Genomic DNA, 17,769 nt, shown 5'->3' on the forward strand with positions numbered 1-17,769 from the left:
CAGTTGTCATTCAACTTCGCCTCCTCCGCTTCACTCTCTCCGCTCACGCACACTATGCGGGCTCAGAAACGCACGCGCATGCGCTGCACAACAGCTCTTTCGCTCGCACTCGCGGCACTCGCGCCCTCCACCGCCGCTGCTTCGTTCTTCTCCGCCTCGCTCGACGCCCTCCGGACTCGCGCCCTCGTCCTCCCTCGACAGGCGGCCGGAGCAGATGCAGTGGGCGTCGTCTACTCAAACACGTCCGTCGCGCAGCCGACAGTCGTCTCCGCCACCACCGAAGGACGCTATGGCCACGCATCCATCTACCTCCCTCCGCCGACGAACCAACTCCTCCTCATCGGCGGCCAAGTCCGCGAGAACGGCACGCAGATCACAAACGAGGTCCTCAGGTTCTACGTTGGCTCGACCTTCCTCTGGGGCGACCGGCCCGTCTCCGCCATCCCCGACAATCCCTCGAAGGATGACTCTCTTTCGACGGGCTTGCCGGCAACGGCGTGGGCTGCAGCGGCGCTCACGAGCGGGACGAGCGGGCAGGAGACATGGCTTATTGGTGGAATGACGGCGAACTGCGAGACCGACGGACTTGTTCATACTCTCAAAGGCTCGTCCTCGCCGTGGTCGACTCCCTCGCTCTCGCCGCGAGTCCCGCCCAGGCGTCGTCAGGCCAAGGCTGTTTCCGTCAGCAACTCGACGACTGGCGGAACGGACGTCTGGGTCCTCGGAGGAATCGCAGAGCAGTACACCTGTTCAGGCGAGACGATCGGCTACGTCGGGCTCGACAGGTTCGACACGGTCAACGGAGTCGTCGAATCGATGTCGTGGACGGCGCCCGTCGGGATGGCCGCAGCGAGCTCATGGGAACCGCCTGTCAGTGACTATACGGCGACGCTTCTTGCTGGCGGCGAGAGCTTCGTCGTTGTTGGAGGACAGACGTCGGAGGGAACGCTCACCGACATGACGCATGTGCTCGTCTTCGACACCGCCTCTCGCTCGTGGACACAGCAGGTGCGTTAGCTACGCTTTCGAAGCCGAGAGGCTGACCGCTAATCCTCCCCGCTTTGCAGGCTGTCTCTGGCACCGGACCGTCCCCTCGCATGGGCCATGTCGCCGTCGCTCTCGCTTCCGGCTCGATCCTCGTCCATGGCGGTGTCTCGATGACCCACTCTCCCCTTTCCGACGTCTTCATCCTCAAACCGTCCTCCGCCGGCACCTGGACCTGGACGCAAGTCGTTACGTCCGACCACTCGATGGCCTCGCCCTCTCTCGCTTGGCACACTGCCAACCTCGTCGAAGGTGGGACGATTGTCGTCGCATTCGGCATCGACGCTTCCTCCGCTGCGCCTAGCAACGCCTTCTGGTTCCTCACCGTCGACGAAGCGAGCGGGACATACACCTGGAAGGACACCTTCGACGGCAACCAAGCGGCTCTCTCGACCGCCACGGCGTCGTCGACGAGCAAGCTGGCGCGGAGGAAGCCGGTCGAGTACATCTACAACCCGAAGGCGTCGACGGAGGCGCCTGCTCCCGCTCAGACGTCGTCTCCGGCGTGGACTGGCGGCGACAGCGGCAACTACGGAGGAGGAAGCGGCGAGGCCGCTACTTCGGCTGCAGCGGTCGCACCTGCTTACACGCCTCCCGCCGCCAAGTCCTCCTTCTCTTCCTCGGCCACCGTCGCCAAGTCGCCCTCAGCCGCCGCCGCGACGAAATCCTCGACTTCTTCGTCGGACAGCTCGTCTTCCTCGTCCTCGACCATTATCGGCGCGTCAATCGGTGCGATTGGCGGCGCCGTCGCGCTCGCCGGTCTCGCCTTCTTCATCCTCCGCCGCCGCGCCGCATCGCAGCTCACGGCTCCTTCGACGCCAATGATGGGCTACTCGTCGGGCGGAGCAGGTGCAGACGGCGGCGCTCCCTTCGTCAGCCAGCTCATGTACACTCGTCCTTCGCAAAAGCGAAACATGAGCCTCGGCAGCACTGTCTCGGCTCTCTCGCCTCGCGCCGACTCGATCCCGCCTCAGTCGCCTATCGAAGCGATTCCTGAAGATGCTGGGGAGAATCTGGCGGGACTCGGAGCCCGCGGGATGGGCGTTGCAGCGGATCCGTTCGCGGATACTTACCGCGTCAACGAGGTCGGACAGCTCGAGCGGTCGTCTTCGCAGGCTTCCGGCGTATCGTCGACAAACGGAGTCGTCGGCGCATCCTCTACACCGTCGAAGAGCTCGCCGCTCAAAGCCTCGGTCCAGAGCATCCCCTTCCTCTCGAGTATCACTGGCGGACCCGCTTCGAACGACAACGACGTCTACACTTCTCCCGCGCCCACGCTTTCCGCCAAGTGCTCACTCCGCCGCCCTTCGCAGAACCTCCCATCTCTCCCCGTCCCCGGCACTCCCGCCGAGCTCATCGGCGTCGCAATTACCTCGGACGACGGCCATGACAACGCCTCCGGACTGCCGTACCTTTCGTCGACCGCCTCCGCACCGCAGACGAGCTGGGACCCGGCCCAGGAGATCAGGCCAGTCACGCCGGCGATGGGCAGGAAGTCGGTTGACGGAGGCAAGGCTGGCGATCTGCCGTCGTCGCTGAGGCCTGGCACTCCTCTCAGGGTGGTCAACCCCGATCCCTTCGTCGACCAGTAGACTCCCCTGCTAGCCCTTAGATACCCTTCGCATGCTCTTCACGATGCGCGACGATCACGACGCTGCTCTCTCCTTTCGCACGCTGTACCTACTGCTTCCTCTCGCCTCTGTGTGCTAAGTCGCCTTGTCTTCGCGCGCAATGCAACACGTTGGAGCAATCGAGTCTACAGGTAGAGTTGGCCGAGAGTACAGGCGGTGGAGGAGAATAGAGGAGAACGAGGGATAAGCGGCTTGTTCAGCGCGAGTAGGGCTGCCAGACGACAAATGTCAGTCACACTGACGTCGGACAGAAGGAGTGAAAGGGGACGCACGTGGAAGCCTGCGCCAGATCCGCGACTCCGCTGAGGGCCAGCGCCGCCTTCGTCGCGCATCGAGGCCGGTCCAGTCTGTGCGACAGTCACAGTCAGTTCGGAAGGTTCAATGGAGTGGAGAAAGGAGAGACTGCGACGCACAGGAGGGTTTGCACCAGCGCGTCCGCCTCCTCGTCCGCCCCTCATCGCTCCGCCGCCCATTGCGCCGCCCCTCCCGCCACGCATCGACATCGGCGCTGCCATAGGAGCGGTCCAGGGGCTACTCTGACCAGCTGCTCCGTCGCCGGCTGCCGCAGCTGCGCCATCTCCGCCAGCCACAGCTCCGCCAGCCGCTGCTCCGCCGTCTGCACCCGTTGGCGAGCCCATCCCGCCCATTCCCATGTTAGGCATGCCGAAGCCCATTCCCATCGGGTTGAACCCGCCCATTCCTCCCATGGCCATCGGGTTGAACCCTCCCATTCCGCCACCCATGCCGCCGCCCATTCCGCCGAGCATCATCGGGTTGAAGCCTCCCCAGCCCATCTGCGCAAAGAATTTGGACATGGCGGCCGGGTCGAATGGCGTGCCGGCTCCTCCTGCGCCCGCTGCACCACCGCCCATCGCGTTCATGCCCATGTTGCCGGCGCCGCCCATTCCGGCTCCACCCATACCTCCTCCTGATGCGCCGCCAGCACCGCCGTAGGGCTGAGGCGTGTACTGCTGGTTCGAGTTCATGCCGTAGTCGTTGCGACGAGGCTCGCCCTTGGCTTGCGCGCGCTTGACCTCGAGCTGCGGAAGATGCGCGGAGTGTCAAGCGTTGCTGAGCGAAGCGAGATGGAGTGCGTTACGCACCATCTGACCGTCCATATAGTGCGGACCCGCGTTCAAGACCTTCTCCACAGCCTCGCGAGTCTCGTAGTTGACGAATCCGAAGCCACGATGACGACCCGTCTCCTTGTCCATCATGAGCGTCGCGTCCGTGATCGGGCCGAACTGGCGCCAGAACTGGCGGAACGACTCTTGCGTGCAGGTTGCGGGCAGGGCTCGGACGAAGAGCTTGTCCGTCTTGGCCGTCTCGGAGCGAGGAATGGCGCGCTTCGGGTCGATCTGCGAGGTAGGCGGGGTGAGCGAGCTGTGCAGATCTGGAGGGAATCGGAAAAGGAGAACGCACCGTCTTGCCGTCGAGGTGGTGCTCGCGCGCCATGACGGCGTTGACAGACGACGGGTTCTCGAAGGTCAAGAAGGCGAATCCTCGCGAACGGCCGGTCTCCGAGTCGCGCATGATCGTGCAGTGCGTGATCGGGCCGAACTGCTCGAAGTACATCTTGAGCGTCTCTGCGAGCGATGCGAGTTGTGAGCGAGTGTAGTCCGTCTTCGAAGCGGGGCGCTCCAGCGCACCATCGGTCGTGTCCCAGTTGAGGCCGCCGATGAACATCTTGCTGCAAAGTCGGACAGAACGAAATGAGACGAGCGGCGGAGGAACGCAAGTCATGCGGACGGTGCAAGGAGGGAGAAGGGGTACGAAGGCGCTTGCATCAGCTAACACCGTTCTACGAGAGGAACGTACGGTACTTCGGCTGATGGTGCAACAGGTGGCGGTCTAGAGAACGCTAGGCGCGGAGGACAAGGCAAGGTGCGCCACGGAGCGACAACAGCGGAGGCCGAAGGACATGCGGCGGGATGAGGTGCGAGAAAGGCGGGACATGGCGGAGAGGAGTCTAGGTCGACTGGTCTTGACTAGCGGACTCGCAAAGGCGTGTTGATCCAGAGACAGCAGACGACGCCCCCTCCGAACGCGTGCAAACCCTCCCCCGAACCGGCCGCCATGAGTCTAGCCGAGGACCGCGCCGAGACCTGTCAGAATCGCTACTTACCCTTCCTCGGGCATGTCGTTCGGTCGCACGCCGGTCTGCACCATCGGTCGCTGTTGCTGCTGCATGCCCTGCGCGCCAGATGAGAAGTGGAGAGGGGGGTTCGTCGCGGCGGCGGTGGCAGCGACGGGCGGGGCAGGCAAGCTCGACGGTCGCGGTCCATCGGCGAAGCTGGGGATGGCAGATGTTGCAGGCGCCGGCGATGCTGCTGCAGGAGCCGAGGACGCGTTGGTCGAGGTCGAAGGGGCGGGGGCGGCAGCTGGCGCGGCGGCAGCGCTGGTCGACGCGGACACTCCGCTGCCGTACTCGGCTTCTCCCGGGTACAAGTCACCGTACAAGTCGTCGTACTCGTCGTCTGCCATGGCGAATCGAGGCGATGTGCTGATGAGGTTACGAGGGGTGGTGGAGAGGCGTACAAGTCAGCGCGGGCCACTTGGGGTGCTTGGGCGCAATCCAGAGGTACTGCGCGGCAGCACCAGGCTCCTTGAGGGCAGACTTACTGTTGCGAGGTGGTGGGCGGAGGAGAAGGAGCGCGACCTCCGCCTCGAACCTGGACAGCTCACTGCAAAGAAGCGAAGCGCTTTGTACGGCTCAGCTATGCGTCGAAACGCACTCTGGTACCTCGCTGTTCGAGTCGTCGCACCCCTGCCTTGCCTGCGTTCGCCTTCATACTCCTCGACCCGCTCACTTTCTTCAGATCTTCCTTCACACTTGCCAATCCAGCTATACCAACAAGCTCAAATGCAGATAGGCTACAAGCGTTCTCCGCCCCAGCGTCCAACTAGAGAGCCCGCGGGACCTTCCCTCGTCGTTCCACACCTGCTCCAGATCCTCGTCCCACGGCCCGAGCAGGACGCCCCTTTTGGCGCAGATGTCGGCCAGCTTCTTACGCTGCATCCGCATCTTGTCCATCTCCCCTTCCTCCAGATCCTCCTCATCGAGGTTGCGGTCCTTGAGCGGGTCGGTTACCTCGAAGATGCGCAGGTTTGGGAGGAAGGACGGAGCAGCGAGCCAGCCGAGGACCTCCTTGAACTCGTCATCGTCGAGGAACTGGGGCAGGCGAAGGTGCTTGATGTGCCGCGGGATGCTGGACAGCATGCTCGAGAACCAGTTGTCGATCTCCTTCTGGTCCCTGTCCGCCCTGCGCTCCTCCCACCTCTCTTCGTACTCGTCGCGCTCCCACTCGTCCAGCTCTTCCACCTCGTCCGCGTCGAGCTCGTCCGACCACTCGTCCTCGCTCTCGTATTTCCTCATCCGACCGTCCAGCCAGCCAATCGACGTCGACTCGCGGATCTCGAGATAGGTGACGCTCTTCGGGAGAGAGGGGAGCGTCGCCACAACGACGCCGTACTGACAAGCGGTAATGATGACCCGCTCGAGCTTGGTGAATCCGGAAAGGTCGTACTCGTCGCGCAAGAGGGCGATGCCGACGGTGCGAAGGGTCGAGCGAGACGTGCGCGTCAAGTCGCCGAACAACTCGGTGGTCGCAGGGGTGCTGAGGACGAGGCGCTCAAGCTCAAAGTCGAAGTTGTGGCGGTTCCACGAGCGATCCCATTCGTGGAGGTAATCGTCGTTGGCAAACTCGACTTCGAGCTCCTTGAGGGCCGTCATGCCGGAGAGAGCATGGAGAACGGCCTCCGAGTTGGCGATGCGTGCGCCGCGGATGATCAGCGAATGAAGGCGAGGCCGCTCCGCCGCGATGGTCTGCAGAACGAGCAAAGGCCACCTTCCGCGCTCGTCGTCCGAGTCGCCGCTGGCATGCTGCACGAGCTTGATCGATTGGATGTTGGGGCAAAGAGCGAGTACGCGGTGGACAGCGCGGGGGGTAGCGCCGCCTTCGAAGACACCGTAGAAGTTGAGCTGCGTCGGGTAGGCGGCGAGGGCAGGAGCTTTGGCAAGGACGGCGAGAAGGCGCTTCGTGCGGGGATCGAGAGCCTTGCCGGCGGGCCCTTCGCCTTCCTCGTGGATGAAGTGGTCCTCCGGTTCCGAGTCGACCCATTCGACGCTCTTCGCAGCCACCTTTGGACCTCCCTTCGCTCCCTTCGCCTTCGCGCCAGCCTTCTTCCCCTTGACCCCGGCCTTCCCTCCTTTCTTCGACGCCGTTGCCGTCGTAGGCTCATCTTCGCCAGACGGTGTCTGGAGAAGTCGCAGGAGGGTCAGGAGGCGGCCGATCCCGCTGTCCTGAGGGTTGTGCACCGGAACGACCGAGAGCAAGTGAGGCTGTGCGACGGCTTTGAAGGCCTTGGATACGGTCGTCAAGGTGCGGAGGTCGCGAAAGCCGTGCATGTCGAGCGGGTCGAAGCACTGGACGATGCCGGCGAGGAGGGAGCGGGGGAGCGGTGGGACCATGTTGCGAAGTCGTGCGTGCAGACAGCGATCGTCGAAAAGCGAAGCAGGACGGTGCGAAAAGTCTGCCAGTGAGGTGGAGGAGGTCAAGGGAGGGGAACGGGCGAGTTCGCGGCTGTCCTCACCGCTCGTCTCGCTCTGTTGGCTGGAGCGCTTGCTGAGGGATTTGGAGAAGCTCCTTTAAGCTTTCGAGCTCGTGACCAATCCGCCCTGTGCGACGCTCGAGCGGCAAACTCGCTTCGACCTCCTCATCGTTCACGAGCAGTTCTCGACGAGTTCTCGCCTCAGCTCGGACGTGCTGGGAGCGTGCGAAGTGCAGGAGCAGCTGAAGATTGATTGGAGCACCTGTACGTACGTTCAAACAGTCGAAGGAGCGCGTCTTGCTGACCCTTGTCCCCTCAGGCGCTGCCAGCATCCTACAGGTCGACCATGGCGAAGAAAGGCGGGAAAGGGAGGACTGTCGCTCCTCGAGTACCGTCTCGTCCGCTCCCGACGCTCGACCAGCCCATCGTCGACCGCATCATCCGCTTCCTCGACCCGACTACGAAGAGCGAACTGAAGACGGTCGCGAAATGCTGCCTCGTCTCCAAGACCTGTCTCGAAACGGCACGACCCATCCTGTATCGCGTGATCGTCAACCAGCTGGACCCGACAGTCATCGCCGAGCGCAAAGCGATGGGTGCGCACTTGCGAGTGCTCGAAAAGCCCGTGCCGTGGGATGACGAGGAGTTCAAGGCTTGGCCGAAAGGCCTGATCTGGAGGACGTCGTACGACTCGGGCGAAGTGCTCGACAGAATGGCAAAGCGGATGTGCCTGTCACTCGAGCGGCACAAACATCTCCAGCCACTCGTCAAGGAGCTGCATGTCTTTGGCCAGCACGGGTATGGCTCGCTCGCCAAGGCGGTTGAGCGGGTCTCCCGCGTCCTGCCCAAGGTCGACGTCGTCAAGTTCCACGCGCACGTCCCCGCCAAGACTGGCGAGACGCCTACTCCGGAAGACGAGGATGCCTCGCAGGCGCCTCTCTCCTTCAGGCTGTTCCAACCGTTAGTCCAGCACCGTCACACCCTTCCTGTCCAAGATCTCACCGTACTCGGCAGCTACGTCCGAGCGGCACCAGGCGTCTTCGACGGCATCGCGCCCATGTCGAGTTTGAAACGGCTGCGCCTTGCCTTTGCGCGCCACGGCAGGTTCCTTTTCGGACGTTTCCGACCCGGTCGACCGCGAGACGGGCCGGTACTTCTGGGAACCGACTTTCAGCCTTCAGTACCGCCGGCTCGAGACTGTCTTCTCGCCCAAGATCTTCAAGCACCTCACCAAGACGTCCTGCACGACGCTCACCTCGCTCCACATCGCTATCCGGGAACACGCTATCGACCTTTCCGACTTCCCTCTCCTGCGCCACCTCGGCATCGCCTATTCGCGCCCGCAAATCGCAGTCGAGACGATGGCTACCGCAACGTCACACCTTCGCACGCTCGAGCTGCGCAAGGACCGGAGCATACAATGGGACGACCTCAAGCTCGTCAAAGACGAGCTGGACATCTCGATCGAATCGTTGACGGACGGCTCGTTCTTGGGCAAGCTCGGCGCGCTTGGGGACGAGTTCAAGTCGTTCAATACCGTGTCGACTGTCCTTGCTCAATTGCCCAAGTCGATTACCCGCCTCACCCTCTCCTTCTACCTCGGCGAATCCTACCCAGCCCTCCTGTTCGCCCTCGCCATCCCCCGCTGGTTGCCAGACCTCAAAGTTCTCGACGTCGCAGACGAGCGCCGATTGAACCCGGACGTCCAGATGGGCGACGTCTTGCCGAGGGGAAAGAAGGAGCGCGAGGTGAGGGAGATGCGGGAGAAGGTACGCGCGGCGTGCGAGAAGAGGGGCGTGTGGATGAGTGCGTATGCGAGGCCGTGGGAGGAGGATGAGGTGGGCCTCGAGGCGATAGGGCGGAGACCGTAGACGGAGCTGTATAGAAGCCGCTTTCCGTCTGTCCATTGTTGTCATACTACTCGCAACCCGCATCATACCTCGTCAATCTTCTGCGCGAGAAAAGGCCAATCAAGTGTTACATGGCCCGCGAGAGACCACTCGCTCTGCCGCTCACTGCGCGTGTTCAGCGCCGTTCGTCCGCCTCTCCTGCTCCTCCTGGTAGTTTCGCGCGTACCTCTCCCTCAGCGCCTCCTCGAGTCGGCGTTGCTGGTCGACTCGGTCCGGCTCGGCGTCTGCAAATTCGACGTATCCATCGATCAGCATCCATCGCGAGAAAGGGCGAAGCAAGCCGAAGACGAAATCCGAACGCACTCTGTCCGACACTAACCCTCCTCAACTTTCCCAACGCCTTCTCACTCGGCTGACTCGGCACGTATTCCCTCAAAAAAGCCGACTCGGTCTGTCCCGCGCCGTCAGCGTCCGCGAATGGGTCGGGCGCAGCTCCTCCGCTCGTGATGTTCGGATGCGAAGCGAAGGGCGTTTCGGGAGCGGGAGCGGGCTGCGCGAAGGAAGCGTAGGGGTTTGTAGGTGAGAAGGAGCGGCGGTGGAAGGTCGCTGAGCTGGCCTGTGGCGGAGCGTACGAGGTTGGTTGGCGAGAGGGAGAAGAGAGGGACAGGCCTTCAAGAGCATCGAGGCCGTCGTAGGGCGATACGTTTGTCTGCGAATGCGCCTGATCGTTCGCGCCATCGACGAGGTACCCGGCGTAAGGGTTCAGACTCTCCCCCTCCCTTCCCTTCCCCTTTCCCTCCCTCGCCACACTCTCATACCCCTCTTCCCTCGGCCCACTCCCACCCTCTCCGTAATCCCTACTCCTCTCCACCTCATGCCCGAAGCGATCGACATGATTCTCGGCCTTCGAGCGCTCGACAGCCGCGAGGAGGTCTGCTTGTTCCCGGGCTTGGGTGCGGGAGTGGGAGAGGCGTGAGGCGTAGAGTGCGAGGGCGTCCGAGATCTGTGCAACGGGCTCGAACAAGCATCAGCTCGGGCTCGTGCTCATGCGTGCGCGAGGTGAAGTAGACAGCGAGACGCACCTCGGTCGTAGCACTCAACAACTCTGCCAGAATCTCCTCTTCCTCCGTACTCCCCTCTCCCTCCCTCCTCCCCTCCACAACTGCCGCAAACGGATTATTACTCGCCAGTCCCGCGGGAGGTTGAGGGGAAGAGGGGAGTTTGGCGCGCGAGTGAGAGGCTTGGACGGCGGCCCAGTCGAGGTTTGAGGTGAGGAATTCTTGGGTTTCGAGGAGCTTTGCGTGGATTTCCTGCAAGCGAGCGAGGCAAAGGAGTCAGTTCCTCCGGAGGCCTTCCCATTGAGCGGCTTCTGACGGCAGTGGTCGTGCGGGGAACGCAATGGAAGTGCTCGCGGAGGAACGCACCTGCACGACCTCATTCGCCTCCAACCCGTCCCTGCGCTCGCTCTCCCCCTGCCCCTCTTCCCCCTCGAGTCTCGCCTGCTCAGCCTCCTTCTCCTCACCGCTCATCTCCTCCCACCTCTTCCCCGCTCCCACTCCCGCTTCATCACGCGCATTCGCAACCGCATCACACAACATCCCCGCCCACCCCCTGCCCTCAACCGCACGGCGTCGAAGGTCCCTCATCTGTTCGATCCCATCAAACATGCGCGCCCTTTCCCTCCTTCGAGGAAGCGCTTCAGGCGCAAACAACGGGTCGTCCGCATCCACCGGCGCCCCGTTAGGCTGCCACCTCGGATCCGTCTCCTCAAACTCGTTGTCAAAGCTCCTCAATCCCGTCTTCGAGTCCTCCAACAATGCGTTGAAAGTCTTGGTGATGTTCGATAAGGAGGGAGAGGATTGCGCGTCGTAGGCGAGCGGTGAGAGGGTGAGGTAGATCATGCGTTTGGTGGCGGGAGGAGTGGAGGGGGAGGAGAGGAGGGCGGTTAAGGCGGTGAGAAACTTTTTCGAGGCGACTTGTTCTGTGCGACCATGCAGCGCTGGTGAAATCAGTCCCTGCCCGGAGAGCCGGAGGAGAAGGAGAGCCAGAGCGGGGGACGCACCTTGGAACCGCTCGTTCGTGTTGCGGAAGAGGATGCCCGTTAATCGTACCGCTCTTTCCTGCGCATTCGGCGTGGCGTGCTATACGAATCCCTCCACTTAGCGCGCATCCCTTCTCTGCACACCTGCGAGAGAGACCCGAATCGAAAGAGCAGCAGTAGAACGCACCTTGAACTCCTTCACGAGCGCCTTGGCGGCATCTTTGCTCGCGCTTGAGCTGGAGGAGAGGTATTCCGCAAGGGAAAGGATGTAGGACCAGTCGAACGAGGGCATGGCGCAGGACCAGCCTGCGAGACGATCAAACGGAAAGGGAGTGAGCGATCGCCTCTTCTGTTCAGGACACCTCGTCCGTCGTGCGCAGGGACGACAGACCCATTGAGCAGACGCAAGCACTCACCAATCGCGTTCCCTACGTCCCTCACGCTAGGAGGCCTCGGCACCCCTCCTCCTCCTCCTGCTCGTCCGCACCCTCCCTGCTGAGCCTGCCACTGTCCGACGGGTACGGGCACAAGCACATACTGCTGTCCGCCTTGCTCGTAGACCTGCTGCGGATGAGGAGGGGGTGTTGGCGCGGGTCTCGAGTGGGCGGGTGCGAGAGGAGGAGTGGGCGTTGCGGGATGTGAGGGAGGGGTGTGTGAGGGAGAGGGAGTCTCGGTGGAGGGGGAGGAGGCTGTGCGTTTGGATTTGTTGAAGAGGCGCTTCATCGGGAGGAGGTTGAGAGATGGGAGCGGGTGAACGTTGAAGGTGAGGTCGGTGGGCTGGTGTATGTGAATGAGAGTGAGTAGCTTTGAGTTGTAGGCTGTTCGATAAGCAAGAGCGAGAGAGCGGTGCGCAGTCGAGGACGAGGATGAACGCCGAGCGTCGCCCCACCTCGGCGAGTGTTGTATTCAGTTGCATTACAGTGGAATGCAAAATGGTTGCAGCGAGAGTCACTTTCGCGCGCGAATTTCGTCCGAGGTCGCTCCTCCCACACCTCCTCCCAGGCTGATCTGACGATACAGGGCGCGTCAGAAGGACCGGTTTCATTAGGCTAGCCGCGAGCACGAAGCCGTACGAGCTCGTCAGAGAGCTGTGGAACGCATCGAGGGGCACCGCCTCTGCCGCTTCCCGCTCTCTCACCGCTCCAGGACAGCGGCGGGGACGCTAGACCGGCCTGTTAAGCTGCTGCGAGTTAGCCTGCACCTCGGTGAACCCCCATAGTGCGCCCTCGACGAGCGAGACCACGCGCCAAAACTCATCGCGAAACACCTTGGCTGCAACCATTTTGCATTCCACTGTACAAACTCGAGTTGTATTCAACTTGTAATCCAGCCATCTCATCAGTCGGCCTCCTCTCTCTTCGAACAAACAACACTTCGCCTCGACTTGCTCATACGCGGAGACCTCGAACTCGCAGGCTCACCATGACTATCTACTCGGGTGCGCAACTCACTCACCCACCCGCCAAGCTGCCGCCTCCCACTCGCTCCCCCGTCTCTGACCTCACTTGCCCGGACTCCGCTTTCCCACCCGCTCACAGGCCCTCTCCAGATCAAGCGCAAAGTGTGCACTCCATTCCCACTCACTCCACACTCCGTAAGCTCACACCCGTGACTCTCCCGGCAGGACGACCTACACTCGATCGTCCTCTCCCTCTCGCTCTCCTCCCAACTCCCCCAAAACCGCCCCTACACCAAATCCGACCTGGTCGACTTGATCCGCCACGAACTCAAGACGAACCCCGCTGCTCGCTCGGACCCGCGCTTCGAGGGACTGTGGCACAGTATGCGCGAGAGTAAGGCCCTCGGGCGGGCGACGTCGACGGACAGTGAGGGCAGTGGGAGTGGAGTGGGCGTAGGCCTGATGGTGGAGAGTGCGAAGAAGGCTGTCGAGCGTGTGGTGGAGGGCGTGCAGGAGGTCCTCTCGGGCGAGGACGGCGCAGATCGCGAACGCGAAGAATCGACGTACCGCCAAGCGATCCTCAACAAGCACATCCTCGATACCCTCCTTCACGGAGATTCGACATCTCCCACGAAAGACCTCGCCGTCGTCCCGGCGACCCGCTCGCTCCGCAAACGCGCGAGCCAGTCCCTCCGTCGCGGGTCCGTCAGTCTCCATCATGCGGCGGAGGAAGCGGTAGGGTTTGTTGAGACGGTGCAGGAACGCGCGAGTCACGCGTGGGTGGTGGTGATGGGGATTTTGGTCGCCGAGTTGGCGTGGATCGTGTACGAGGCGATTCCCTGGGCTGACAAGGTGCGCTCGCGCTTTCTCTCCGTCCACGGCTCCATCTGACGCCTCAGACCTCCCGCACTCAGCACACGGGCCCGCTGCACTGGCTGCACCGCGCCCACCCAACTCGCTCACTCTCCTTCCGCCTCCCCGTCCTCTCAGTCCTCTACCACCCGACCTTCCTCTCCGCCCTCTCCCTCTGGGCTCTGACGACCTACCTCCTCCCCCTCGCTCTCTCGACGCTCATCTCGTTCCCCTCGCACACTCCTACCCGTGGTCGCCGCCGCCCCCAAAAGCGCTCAATCGCCCCTCCCAACGCCCTAATCTTCACCCTCACACGCCTCTCTATCGCCCTCCTGCGGGGCTACATCCTCCCTTCCTCTTCCCACCACTCCCCCTCCCCCTCCACCGCAATTCGAAACCTCTCCCATATCCTCTCTGAAGTGGCCAACGGAGTTGGAGCGCATGGACTTGCGGGAGGAAGGTGGAGTTTCGAAGGTGCTGTGGAGGGGGTTTGGGGGGTTGTTGGTGTTGGGATGGGAGTTGGGACGGTGGTGTGTTTGTACGCGGGGGAGCAGTAGTGCGAGGATCGAGGACGGAGGGGAGAGGGAGGAGGAGGAGAGGGAGGAGGGGGAGATACCCACGTCTGTATGTATCTGTTGCTATCTCTTGAAACGCTGTCACAGCCGTAATATGACCCGATACTGTACCTCTCGCTTTGGCCCTGCGAGGCGGAGATTTGCGAGTTCGGCTTCTCCTCCTTGCTCCCTTCGTCGCTCGCAGCTCCTCCGGCTCGCGAAATCTTTGACAGCTCAGTTCGACGCACGCTGCACTTGCCAGAGTCGCCGCTCGCCCGCCCAGTCCCTCCAACCCTCTCTCTTCCCCACCTCCTCCTCATCGCTCCAGCGCCCATCCCATCCCTTCGCGGCCGACCCATCCCCCAGCTATGCAAGTCGACACCGACTCCCTTCCCGCCTCCTTCTCCGTCCCTCCCGCCGCTCAACACGGCCCGTCAACACCCACTGCTCTCGGTCCCTCATCCTCCGCACCAGAAGACCAAGCCCCTCTCGTAACCCTAGTCCACAGAGCCTCGGGTGCGTCCCTCCTTCCCCTCCCTCGATTCCTCAAACTGACCCCAGAAAGGAGGGAGCAGTGCAAGCCGTACACCGACTGTATTCGAAAGCCTTGACGGAACAACAGAATGCGGGGAGGTATGGAGCGTTGGCGATGGGCGTGCATGGGCATACGTACGAGTTTGAAGTCAAGTTTCGAGGGCCGTTGTGTAAGGCGACGTGAGTCGACGAGTCCTCGTCAAGGTTGAGATGGTGGACAAGGAGGGCTGACGGGTTTGCGTGCAACAGCGGCCAAGTCTACGGCAACGGTCTGCTCGAGGACATCATGCACATGGCGATCCACGAAGTCCTCTCATTCAAACACCTCGACAACGACCTCTCCTTCTTCCTCTCGCGTCCCTCGACACTCGAAAACGTCTGCCTGTTCGTCTGGAGGAACATCAACGTCATCATGGCGCCGCATCCGTACGATGTTTGTGAGGTCAGTGTAGAGAGCGAACCGTGTCCGAAGGTTGGGGGCAGGGGGATGAGCAAGTCCAGGGTGACGTTCTCCGGTGCGTCGAACGGCGGGCGTTCTCTCTTCTCTCTTCTCTCTCGGGAGGGAAGCAGTGCTGATGAGATCAATTTCGCGGTGGCGATCGCAGGCGAGATGATCGGCATCCCCTCTATCCCAGCATGACCCGCCCTCTCTCCTCCTCCTCCTCCTCCTCCTCGCGCTCCCACTCTCCCGTATACCCTCGCGCAGCGGATCCTTTTATCCGGAAATGTCATGTCACTCAAGAACCATGTTATGTTGTCAAAACACTCGCAATGCATCACTCGTCACACCCATCCTACCACTACTCAACTTGGCTCCACCTCGCCCGCCTTCTCGCCCCCCTCATCTCTCCTGCGCTTCCTCCCCTTGCCTTCTCCCGCCTCCTCCGCCTCCCTCTCCGTCCCGCCGCCGAGTGCCTTAACCCGCTCGCCCACTTTACGCGTCAAGTATCCCCAGAACCCCGTGAGCGAAGGGTACTCGGCGTCAAAGCCGCGGTACCAGGTGAGGGTGAGCTTCGCTTGTGGTTGTGGCTTTGTTTGTGAGACTGGACGCGGAGGAGGCGGCGAGGCAGAAGGAGAGGCGGAGGAGGAAGAGACGACCTCGAGGCTGATTCGTAGCTCGAGTAGCGGACTAGTCGTCGTCGAACCATCTTCTCCCGCCGTCGTGCTAGGCGCGTGTGTACTCGCGCGCCGAGCCTTACGCGACCAAACGTTCCTCCAAGCCTTGATCCAAACCTCCCTCTCTTCCGCCTCCTCCCCCTCGCTTTCCCCCGCCGTTTCGCTCCACCGCCACTCCAACCCACTCACCACGCTTCCCCCTTCGTGAGACCGCACGACGCGCCGCCTCTTCCTCCTTCCTCCCTGTTCCTCCGCACTCGCGCCAATAGGCTCACCCACCAATTCCCGCAAGACCTCATCGAGCGTCTCTCGGACGTGCTCGAGAGGATCTCGGGAGGAGAAAGAGGAGGGAAAAGGAGGAGTGAAGTATGTTGCTGGGAGAGTTGCGGGGGAGAGGAAGCGCGTGAGAGGAAATGAGGGGGCTGATGTCGGTGTCGAGGGCGCATCTGGGTCACCGACCGAGTCCTACAGCAAAGGAAAGGTTAGATGCGTGAGTGCGCAGTCTGGAGGACGCTGGGACACACGAGAGGAAAGCGCTTGTCTTGCAGCGACCAGCTCAGGACCCAGCGAATCGTGTACCCGTGCGGCGGGAGGGCGTGGACGTGGTAGTTCCGAATCTGTTGCACTCTCATGAGCGAGAGCGAAAGGAGGGAAGGGGGCGCGGACTCGCCTTCTTCGATTTGAGCAAGTCGACGAGCGGCGAGATGCTGGAGTACTTGCCAAGTAGCGATGTGAACCATCTGCCGGGCACGACATCAGCCGCCGCAGGGGGACGAAGCGAGAGGAAGGCTACGCACCGGATCTTCTGCTTCCCGAGGACGAGTGACTCTTCCACCATGCGCGAGACGAACGCCACTTCCCCTCCTGGCGTGACCATCTCGTTATCCGCGCCCGTGCATTTCTGCAACACTCAACGTTGCGTCAGTATGACTGCTGCAGGAAGCAGCACGATAAGGCGCACAGAGAATGGCTCGAGTTCCTTTTTGGCGAGCGATGCGGCGATTTCTTCGTGCGAGTCGTAGAAGGGCGGGTTGCACATCGTGAAGTCGATCCTGTGTTTCTCTTCGCGTCAGTGGAAATCCCCAGTGTGGCGGCGGAAGACGCACTGCTCGACCGCATTCACCACTTCCTCCGGGAAGGTCGCCCCTTCCGCGTCAACCTTGAAGAGCTGTACCGCTTCCGTCAGATCGTTCGCAACGACGTTGCGCTTGGCAAAGTCGAGCGAGTGATCGTTGATGTCAGTCGCGAGCATCTTGAGTGGAGGAAACGGGGAAGTCGAGGAGGACGAGGCAGATTTGGCGGTGCGGATGGCGAGGAGAGGGTAGATCGCTGAGGCTCCCGTGCCGCTGTGGGTCAAGGCTGTCAGCGCGCCAGGCAGGAGAAAGGGAGGCACGGGGGTACTTGCATGTCGAGACCGGTGAGAGTGCTGGGCAAGGGCTCCTCGGAGGTGAGGAGCGCGAGGCGCAGGACGAAGAGGAGGTATTCGAGGCTGTGCGACATTCAGTGAGTGAGGAGAATGTCACTGATGACGGGGCGAGCGCACCGGCTCGGAATCTGTCGTAAGGTCAGAAAGGTCAGCGTCAACAAGCTTCACGCGGGATGCCAGGAGGACTTGCCGTAGGACAGAGACGGTCAGAAGGAAGCTCTATGCGCAGGCGAAAGTCTCGCTCGAGCAGTGCTGCTGTCAAGGCACTGTGAAGAGGGGATGGAACGGGTCAAACTGCAAGCAGACACTCAGTAAAAGGGGAACGAAGCGCACCGGACAGCCGCATCATCCTGAAAGTCAATCGTCAACCGTCCAGAGTGACCATCCTGCAAGCTAGAGTGGCGCGAGAGCAACAGAATCAGGATCCGCTTGACGTGGAGAGGAAGCGCGAGCAGAGCGACGAACAACGCAGCAAAGGATGGGACATCTCGTGCGAGCTGCGCAAAGTCGGTCTGGCCGCTGTACGGGTTCGCCAGCCGTGGCAGCATGAGCTGGACGAGGAGAAGCTGCCTTCGAGAACCGGCGGGCGGCCGATCGCTTCGTCCCCTGTTCCGCTCGAACCCCTGCTCTCTCTTTCCAGCTCCTCTGCTCTGCTCTATGGCACAGCTTTGTGGCATGCGCTTCTCACTACTCCTGCTCTTGCTGCTGCCGGACGACCCCGAGGCGGTCGACGCTCTCTCGGCTCCTCGCTCGCTTCCCAGTGCTCTGCTC

The 17,769-nt window shown here is 62.2% G+C and overlaps 8 protein-coding genes across 8 annotated transcripts; 4 read left to right on the forward strand and 4 right to left on the reverse strand.

The window, feature by feature from the left end:
* Window positions 1-54: 54 nt before the first annotated feature.
* Window positions 55-2,636, forward strand: RHTO_03312 (Kelch-type beta propeller domain containing protein; the record flags this gene model as incomplete). The annotated part of the gene is made up of 2 exons (XM_016416983.1): window positions 55-1,008; window positions 1,068-2,636. 2 exons carry the CDS (start codon window positions 55-57, stop codon window positions 2,634-2,636), a joined length of 2,523 nt encoding a protein of 840 aa, XP_016271512.1.
* Window positions 2,637-2,871: 235 nt separating this feature from the next.
* Window positions 2,872-5,159, reverse strand: RHTO_03313 (RNA-binding protein Musashi; the record flags this gene model as incomplete). The annotated part of the gene is made up of 7 exons (XM_016416984.1): window positions 2,872-2,886; window positions 2,948-3,022; window positions 3,089-3,715; window positions 3,779-4,033; window positions 4,098-4,261; window positions 4,325-4,365; window positions 4,801-5,159. 7 exons carry the CDS (start codon window positions 5,157-5,159, stop codon window positions 2,872-2,874), a joined length of 1,536 nt encoding a protein of 511 aa, XP_016271513.1.
* A 361-nt stretch (window positions 5,160-5,520) lies between these two features.
* RHTO_03314 (uncharacterized protein) lies at window positions 5,521-7,146 on the reverse strand (the record flags this gene model as incomplete). The annotated part of the gene is made up of 1 exon (XM_016416985.1): window positions 5,521-7,146. The coding sequence occupies one exon, from the start codon at window positions 7,144-7,146 to the stop codon at window positions 5,521-5,523; it is 1,626 nt and encodes a 541-aa protein (XP_016271514.1).
* Window positions 7,147-7,572: 426 nt separating this feature from the next.
* RHTO_03315 (uncharacterized protein) lies at window positions 7,573-9,097 on the forward strand (the record flags this gene model as incomplete). The annotated part of the gene is made up of 2 exons (XM_016416986.1): window positions 7,573-8,290; window positions 8,331-9,097. 2 exons carry the CDS (start codon window positions 7,573-7,575, stop codon window positions 9,095-9,097), a joined length of 1,485 nt encoding a protein of 494 aa, XP_016271515.1.
* Window positions 9,098-9,238: 141 nt separating this feature from the next.
* Window positions 9,239-11,840, reverse strand: RHTO_03316 (VHS domain containing protein; the record flags this gene model as incomplete). The annotated part of the gene is made up of 7 exons (XM_016416987.1): window positions 9,239-9,360; window positions 9,440-10,079; window positions 10,159-10,386; window positions 10,501-11,057; window positions 11,139-11,217; window positions 11,305-11,423; window positions 11,534-11,840. 7 exons carry the CDS (start codon window positions 11,838-11,840, stop codon window positions 9,239-9,241), a joined length of 2,052 nt encoding a protein of 683 aa, XP_016271516.1.
* A 699-nt stretch (window positions 11,841-12,539) lies between these two features.
* On the forward strand, window positions 12,540-13,925 carry RHTO_03317 (uncharacterized protein; the record flags this gene model as incomplete). The annotated part of the gene is made up of 4 exons (XM_016416988.1): window positions 12,540-12,555; window positions 12,656-12,678; window positions 12,742-13,368; window positions 13,431-13,925. The coding sequence occupies 4 exons, from the start codon at window positions 12,540-12,542 to the stop codon at window positions 13,923-13,925; spliced, it is 1,161 nt and encodes a 386-aa protein (XP_016271517.1).
* A 365-nt stretch (window positions 13,926-14,290) lies between these two features.
* RHTO_03318 (6-pyruvoyltetrahydropterin synthase) lies at window positions 14,291-15,096 on the forward strand (the record flags this gene model as incomplete). Its single annotated transcript, XM_016416989.1, has 4 exons — window positions 14,291-14,438; window positions 14,498-14,636; window positions 14,706-14,971; window positions 15,062-15,096. 4 exons carry the CDS (start codon window positions 14,291-14,293, stop codon window positions 15,094-15,096), a joined length of 588 nt encoding a protein of 195 aa, XP_016271518.1.
* A 164-nt stretch (window positions 15,097-15,260) lies between these two features.
* On the reverse strand, window positions 15,261-17,675 carry RHTO_03319 (ribosomal RNA large subunit methyltransferase F; the record flags this gene model as incomplete). Its single annotated transcript, XM_016416990.1, has 11 exons — window positions 15,261-16,037; window positions 16,097-16,189; window positions 16,243-16,312; window positions 16,370-16,473; window positions 16,534-16,624; window positions 16,679-16,918; window positions 16,978-17,061; window positions 17,116-17,126; window positions 17,189-17,264; window positions 17,332-17,391; window positions 17,464-17,675. 11 exons carry the CDS (start codon window positions 17,673-17,675, stop codon window positions 15,261-15,263), a joined length of 1,818 nt encoding a protein of 605 aa, XP_016271519.1.
* Between the last annotated feature and the right edge of the window lie 94 nt (window positions 17,676-17,769).

This window comes from Rhodotorula toruloides (assembly GCF_000320785.1).
Source record: "Rhodotorula toruloides NP11 unplaced genomic scaffold Scaffold20, whole genome shotgun sequence".
Taxonomy (NCBI): domain Eukaryota; kingdom Fungi; phylum Basidiomycota; class Microbotryomycetes; order Sporidiobolales; family Sporidiobolaceae; genus Rhodotorula; species Rhodotorula toruloides.